This window comes from Plecotus auritus (genome assembly GCF_963455305.1).
Source record: "Plecotus auritus genome assembly, chromosome: 11".
In the NCBI taxonomy this organism is placed as follows: domain Eukaryota; kingdom Metazoa; phylum Chordata; class Mammalia; order Chiroptera; family Vespertilionidae; genus Plecotus; species Plecotus auritus.
Genome location: NC_137777.1, coordinates 30,148,983 through 30,156,800, shown reverse-complemented (window position 1 = coordinate 30,156,800; position 7,818 = coordinate 30,148,983). Strand labels below are relative to the sequence as shown.

The window sequence follows — 7,818 nt, the reverse complement described above, 5'->3', positions numbered from 1 at the left end:
TGTGTGCACCATTTAAATTTTAAAATTATTTTTAAATGAATAAATAAAACTTATACACTTTCCATACCTACAGTCTCTTTACTGAAACTACAAACTTGAATTTTTCTTTTCTTATTTCTTATTTCTTCCCCCCACTCCCCACCCCTCACAACCTCACTAAGCCCCTTTCAGTTTAATATTTGTGGTATGTGTGTACACCTGCAATTCCTACTATTGCTTTCAAATGTCCAAATAGGTTTATTAAAATAAGCAGAAGAACCCACTACATAGGGAACAACTGTAAAATTGTTTCTTCAGTTCAGAGATGTCTCAGAATTTTTTCTCTTCACCCTTCTCACCATTGTCCTGGGAAATTGACTTTTGAGGACTGAATGATTCAAAAAACCTGAGTATCAAGCTAGAGATGATTTCTTAACTTCCTGTCCTCCCCCATTCCACTTTGGTTAGTCCCCCTCAAGAATTCCACTCTGTTCATTCCGAAAGAGAGAGAGAGAGAGAGAGAGAGAGAGAGAGAGAGAGAGAGAGAGAGAGAGAGAAAGAAAGAAAGAAAGAAAGAAAGAAAGAAAGAAAGAAAGAAAGAAAGGAGGGGAGGGAGGGAAGGGGGAGGAAGGAAGGAAAAACCTTGAGATTTTCATGTAAAAGGGATTTTGTGTGAATTGAGGCCTTTGATATGAAATTCTTTAAGTTACAGTTATTTCTAGACTTATTTTGTAATCAAAGAGACCGTCTAGTCCACAGATGGTCTGCGTTTCCTGCTAATACGGACAATCTTACAAGGCTAATAAAATTCTCAGTCCACTAATCCAAGTACCAAGATACTGTTGTCTTCTCTTTCCCGATGGAATAACGAAATTAAACCACCCAAGTCTTGGGTAGGGGGGCACATAGACATACATACAATCAAAGGGGAGAGAGCAATAGCTGGGGCACTGAAGCAATCCTTTAAACACAATCTCTTTTAATCCCTACAACCATCCAGTGAGAGAGAGTCGGGGCTTTTATCATTATCCCTACTTTATTACAGATGAGCAGAGTGTTTAGAAAAATATGAGTAATTTCTCCAAACTCACAAAGCTAAGTTGCTGAGCCAGATGAATTTCTGACTCAAAATGCAAAGGCTTTTCTTCTTTGGAATAGTGCCAGGGTGGCATTATGCAGTCATTCTCATTGCTCCAATTCTTTTGCTACATTTGATGTTCTGGCACATTCTTTAAGAGAAAGGAGTAATAGCCGCTGGCAACTGTCTCAAATAGAAGAGAGGCAACATAGCAACTCCTGATTTCTCCAATAACTTTAGGAATCGCTGCGGTGCCAACAACCAAGCAAGGTACTCAACCCAATTTGCTTTTCCTGATACCAGCACAAATTTAAAGAGGAAGCTGGTGTCTTCTGCAGTATAACTCAAAGGTACAGTAATATCCAGAGATGATAATAATAATAAATCAAAGATACAGTTTCATTGTGATATCCTCTCTCAACAGCTTACATAAGTAACTTACAAGTTTATTTGTAACTTATCAGACCCACCCTGGTAGCTTTAACAGAGAAGTAGTCGCTGTCTCAGTGGGAAGGAAAATGCCCTTTTCCCGACTGTTCCGGGTCCTTCAAACAGGTGTAGACTCTGTGCTGGCATCAAGTCAGGATATCTGAGTCCATGAAAGGGCTGGACCCTACCTCCTGTCACACAACAAAAGTATATCTCAGAAGTAAAGATGGGGGCAGGGGGGCTATGTATTCTTTATGTATTTGTTCCCTAAATAGAACCATTAAAAATAAGGCAAATGTAATACTTTAAAAAATCACTAGGTATCTGTGATCACTTTATCTGCGTCTGCTTGAAGAAAGAGGAGTCTCTGCATGTAATGATATAACCTGAGTCCAAGTTTTATATTCTGTCCTTCACATTAAAACTATATTGGTATCTCTGACAGGCCCCAAAGCCCTTTTTCATCGGTTCTTAAACATATAAAAGGTTTATTTAAGAACTACTGTTTCAATAATCCATTGCTATATAACAAAACACCCCAAAATTCAGTGGCTTACAACAACTATCTTTTTTTTTTTTCTTTAATCTTTCCCACCTGTGAATTGCCTCAGCTCATCTGGGCTTTTATTCTTCTGGCCTCTCTTGAGTTCCTATCAGATGGTGGTAGGTGGGCAGGCAGCAGGTGGGAGTCAGCTGTCAGGAAGGCTGATCCTCTCTCTTCCCAGCGAGTCATAGGGCCTCTCCTCTGCAGTGGCCTCTCCACATAGTCTCCCCACCTTGGTAACTGGACCATTTGCACCGTAGCTCAGGGTTCCCAAGAGGACAAGAAAGGAAATCTGCTGAGTCTTTCTAGGAGTTGGGTCCGGGAGCTGGCACCGCATCACTTCCACTGAATTCTATTGAGTTAGAATAACAAGTCCGACCCAGATTCAGTGTGGGAGGAGTTTATACAAGGAGGTAAATACCCAAGGTCTGGTTCACGGGGCCAATCTTGGAGACTAGCTACCACCACCACCACCACAGCTGCACAAAGGACAAGACCATATATTCACCTTAGCAGGGCATCATGGGTTTCCTTTACACTTAGAGAGAGGGACATACTACTTCCCATCTTCCTTGATTCACGTCTCAAAAAGGGAGAACTGAATTACTTGAGCGAGTTCTTGAGCTACCCTTTTGTTTTTAAATATAGGAAAATAGCCTTTTTGATATTTGAGTGCCATGCTTCCCAACAAACCTTCACTGTTAGGGCTTCTAAATCTGAGGGCTTCAGATTCCTGCAATGTTTGGATGAGTTACAAGGGGTCATGAATTGCCTAAAATTCATGAAATATTGTGCAAGTATGTGTGCATTCTCCCAGGAGGGAATTCCTAGCTTCCCTCATATAAGGTGAATTCAAAGAAGGAATCTAAGGCTGCTTAAAACTTAGTAAGAGCTGCCCTGGATTTTTATCACCTGACATACTTCTAAAGCCTCTCAGAAGCAGAGACGGGGAGGAAAGCAATAATTAACTTTTGTGTGTTTGCTTCCAAAGTAAAACAAAAGCAATAACATTAGCTAGTACCCGAGATCACTTTATCTGAGTATGAGTGGGCTGGGTTTCTGCAGCCCCTGACTCCCCCCACTTATTTGGAAGACTAATTCCCCTCCATTGGGGTGAAGGGCACTGGGAATGCCTAACATTTCAGCTCTTATTTTCCCACCTGTCCCTAGTGAGTACTTAAGAATGTAACTTAATGGGACTTTTGATTCTTCCACATACACACTCTTTCTTTTCTTTTCCCTATTTATTTTGTTTAGAGGTGGCAGCCAAGGGCACAACTGAGTCTCATTGGGCCAACCAAGTATTCTCTAAAATGTCCGGTGTGATCTGAACTGGCGACTCAGCCTTGAACCTGAGCACGTGAGGCCTCGTGAGGCATCTGGGAGAAGGTACTCAGGCTGGAAGCAGAACCTGTCCTGGGGTCAGAGAAAGAAAACATGTGGAAAAGGGTAGAGCACTAGAGGCAAAAACAAAACAAACAAAAAAAAAAAGACTTACCTTTCCTCCCTGAAACTTTCTGTTCCAAACATTACATCAGACTGGGATATCCTAATGTTCATTTTTAGGGCTTTCTTTGAAGTCAGTTAGGCCTACTCTCATAAGAGAATGAGAAATGTACGGTAACTATGTGCTAAATGTCACCATTAAAATGCCTAGTCCTGTTCATGGTTAACATTGGTCTCAAGAAATGGCGTTTGTGACAGAGGCACTAGCAAAGTGAAAAAGTAGAAGTCCAGATTTTATTTTATTTTTTAAGATTGAAAAATGACACCTGAGACAAAATATTTTCAGGAACCTTTTCTACAAAACATACACCCTACCATTCCTCACGAGAATCTAGCCAACCATTTCAACGGAGTAGCCCTCTTTAACATAAATGCTTCAAACTAGCCCCTTACTCCTTCCTTTTATCTATAGAAATTTATTAGTATGGAAAGTTAGTTTCTCACCACCAGAATGTAAGTTCTCCCATTGCCCACGGACATACCCTGGTACAAAGGAAAACGGAACAAAGGTTGTAAGAACTTAAACACCAAATTTTTACCATACATGTGGCAGATGAGGGCTCCGTGTCTCCTTCCCTCGCTTGCAAAATGGGGAGAATAGCATCTAAGCTCACAGGATTGATCAGGCTCCAGCTCAGCACAAAACAGCATGGACAACACCCCTGGCACAGCAGGTGCCCGTGACAAATCATCCGTTTCCTTTTATGTCTCAGTCTGTAAAATGTGATGGAAGGGGACGTGCAATATGTGCTGCAGCACATAGCATGGCCGACCCCGCACTTCACACCCCTGACTCAAGTTTCTTCTCTAGGATGGCAGCACAGGGATGTCACAGGGCAGTAGCTTGAGTTGGAAATCATACTACATACCAGTCATCCCTGGATCCCTCCAAAGTTTACTGCAGGTGCCAAGAAATGTAATTGGCCACAAATGCAGTGAACCTGTAATATCAAAATATCCTAATGGAATTATAGATGTTAAGATTCATTAAAAGTTAAGGTCAAGCCGTGGCAGGGTGGCTCAGGGCTCCTAAGTTGCACTCGGGTGCGGGAGGCAACAAATTGATGTTTCTCTCTCTCCCTAAAAATCAATTAAAACAAACCCTTGAGTGAAGATTTAAAAAATATGTAAGTTCAAAATGCACATTTTATTCATGTGACTCCTTCAAATTATTTTCAGTCCAGTAATACTACTTCCCAAGGTGTAGATGTGAGGATTATTAAAAGCAAGGAAATAGAAACACTATTGGTGAAATGCAGATGAAAAAAACAAAAACAAAAAACCCCAAAAGCCACTTTAAGCAGTTCTCAAGAAATACAGAAAACCAAAATTACTTAACCATTCTCTTCTGGTAAAAATGATATATTAAAATGTAAAGTATTTAAAGGGTTATTTAAAGGGTTAAGATTAACCATTATTTTTTAGAGACTGCGATCACTTGAAATAGGCTCATTCGGTGAGAGTGCTTTTCCTAGCAAAAACAATTACATCAGACTGGGATATCCTAATGTTCATTTTAGGGCTTCTCTTTGAAGTCAGTTAGGCCTCCTCTTATAAGACAATGAGAAATGTACAGTAACTATGTGCTAAATGTCACCATTAAAATGCCTAGTCCTATTCATAGTTAACATTGGTCTCAGAAATGGCGTTTGTGACAGAGGCACTAGCAAAGTGAAAAAGGATTCCAGATTTTATTTTAAGATTAAAAAATGACACCCGAGACAAAATTTCTGTGATCAATAAAATTTCAGGAAATGGAGCAAGTTGTTCTGGGACAATCAAAACTGGTAAACTTGAACTTGGAAACAGGGTTTTGGCAATGACTCTGTGGGAACAAATCTTAAAACACACAGCCTCACATTTTTCTCCCCCAACTGTTCAAGTGTCAGACAAAATAAATTACCATAAATTATATGCCAAGGCAACTTCAAAACAAAACAAAACAACATGAGGCTAAGGATTTCCTTAGCTCCTCCAGGAAGTGTGTAACACTGTTTGTGCTTCTGGCCTGCAGGCTGGGTTGAATCAGAGACCGTCAAACGTCAGGGTAGTTGCAGTAATATACCGCAGAGCTGGCATCGGACACCACGGAGGAAATGGCCCCGTGGCTGTCAGGGAGGTTCACACTCGAGTCGTGTCCCTGGTAAGGGAGCCCCATCTCGGGCTTGCACACATAGTGCAGGTACTGTTCAAATTCCGTGCGGTCCATCTCCCCGAGGAGCTCGGCGGGCTGGCTCGCGTCCGCACCGTCCCGGCAGGACAACGCCTCGGGAGGGGGCGACGGCTGCCCTGGGCCCGGCGGGTGCTGCTGTGGTTGCATCGGGAAGCCGCGCCCGCTGCCGGCCGCGGGTGAGCCCATGGCGCCGTAGTACATGTGTAGGGCGCTGGGGGGCGCTAGGAGGCCCGGCATGGCATGGCCTGCGGGCTCCGGGCCGAGCCTGGAGTGCATCGGGCCGCCGGAAGGCTCCGGGGGCCCCGCGTAGTCCGAGGCCTGCGCGTAGCTGTAGGGACCCGCTGCCGGACAGTCTCCAGGCAGCGGCGCGGCGAAGAAGGCCGGATCCGGATCCACACCGTCCAGGGGAGACGTGTCGGGCGTGGGCAGCGGGTAGCCGTCGAGCGGGGGCGCTCCCAGGCCCTGGCAGTCGCGGTAGTGACCGCCCATGTGCGGGGGCAGCAGCGGCGCGCCCGCGGGGAACCCCTGGTCGGGGAAGGGCAGGCCCAGGCCGTCCATGGCCACGCGGCCGCCCTCGGGGCCCAGCGCGGCCGCCTGCGGCTCGGCGAGGCCGTGCAGGAAGCCGCCCTCCACCCGCTTCAGCCTCTTCACCTGCTTTCGCCGCCGCGGCCGGTACTTGTAGTTGGGGTGGTCCTGCATGTGCTGCACGCGCAGCCGCTCGGCCTCCTCCACGAAGGGCCGCTTCTCCGCCAGCGTCAGCGCTTTCCACGACTTGCCTGCAGGGTCGTGGGAAGGTGGAGAGGAGCGCGGGGTTTACTCCGCGAGTTCCCTCTCCCAGGCCCCCCTCTCCCCTCCGACCTTGAATTATGCAACTAGAGGGGTAAGGGGCCGAGTGAAAAAGTAAAAGTATGGACTCCGGAGGTGGAGCGGAATCCAAGCACTTGGGGAACACAAGAGATCTATGGTCTTCTAAGGGCATCACTCCCCGATCTTAGCCTCCTGGGAGCGGCTTCCCGGCTCATCCACTCCCGGTCGTTCGAGGAACTGAAAAAGTCTACCCAGGAAAAGGTCAGCCCCGCTCGACGCGAGGGGTGCCCTCGCCATCCCTGGGATGCGCGGGAAGCCGCCTCTCAGAGCCCTGGTACCCGCGCTTCTGTCACTCAAGTAATTCGGAAACGGAGGGCCGAGGCTGAAAGCCGTCTAAAAAGCCCGGAGAGCGAGAAGTGGGAGGGGGACGGACGGCCCTAAGGAAGGACTGGCGCCGTGCACCGCCGGCCTCGGGCACAGGACGCGCGTCCTTTTAGGTTCAAGCCAGCAGGTCCGCGGTCCTCACTACCCAGGATCGCGAGGTCGGACTCACCCAGCATCTTGCTCAGCTCGGCGTTGTGAAGGTCGGGGTTCTGCTGCGCCAGGCGCTTGCGCTCGTCCTTCGCCCACACCATGAAGGCGTTCATCGGCCGCCGAATGCGAGACTCGCCCTTGCCCCGGCCCGCGGCCCCGGCCGGCGCCCCGCTGCTCGCCGCCGCCTCGCCCTTCACCTTCACGTCCCCGAGGGGACTCAGCGACTCGGCCCAGGAGCAGGGGCCCAGCCCGGCCATCACCGCGGGCAGCGCGATCCGGGTCTGGCTCTGGTCGTCACTGGCGTACCCCGCATCCGGGCTGCTCATGGCGCTCCAGACCTGCTCCGCGCCACACAACTCTCGGCTAGTCACGCCGCCTCCCCCGATGCGGGGGGGGAGGGGGCGGGGAGCGAGAGAGGGAGATGCCACGCGGGCTGCTTGAGTCTCTCGGGCCCGAACCCGCCACCAGCGATCAGGCCAGTCCCAGCCCACCGCGCAGCCAGCGCCCCCGACGGCCCAATGACACTGCGGGCACCCCTGGGCTGCGGGGCCTTTTCTGCACCGCTGTGGCCAATAGAGCAGCGGGGGCGGGCCGGTCCAGAGTCGTTAGGCCCACGCCCAGCCGGCCTTCCGAGTCCCCAGTACCAACTCAATCCCACGCCGGCCCTTTCCCCTCCCCAATCCCCGCACCCAAAAACCTACACCTGCCTGCGGGGAACACTGGCTGGAGCCGGGCTCTGGCGCCACGTCCTCTCAGACCCGGAAAGGG

The 7,818-nt window shown here is 48.6% G+C and overlaps 1 protein-coding gene across 1 annotated transcript; it reads right to left on the bottom strand.

Annotated features, from left to right (window-relative positions):
- Positions 1-5,218: 5,218 nt before the first annotated feature.
- SOX17 (SRY-box transcription factor 17) lies at positions 5,219-7,409 on the bottom strand. The gene is made up of 2 exons (XM_080646399.1): positions 7,070-7,409; positions 5,219-6,485 (listed from the first exon to the last, which is right to left on the bottom strand). The coding sequence occupies exons 1-2, from the start codon at positions 7,374-7,376 to the stop codon at positions 5,572-5,574; spliced, it is 1,221 nt and encodes a 406-aa protein (XP_080502525.1). The 5' UTR covers positions 7,377-7,409; the 3' UTR covers positions 5,219-5,571.
- Positions 7,410-7,818: the final 409 nt, after the last annotated feature.

Excerpts from the sequence above, each read along its gene's own strand:
- SOX17 (XM_080646399.1), bottom strand. The coding sequence starts at position 7,376 with ATGAGCAGCCCGGATGCGGGGTACGCCAGTGACGACCAGAGCCAGACC. Across the intron at positions 6,486-7,069 it reads CGAGCTGAGCAAGATGCTGG|GCAAGTCGTGGAAAGCGCTG; the intron begins GTGAGTCCGACC and ends ACGACCCTGCAG.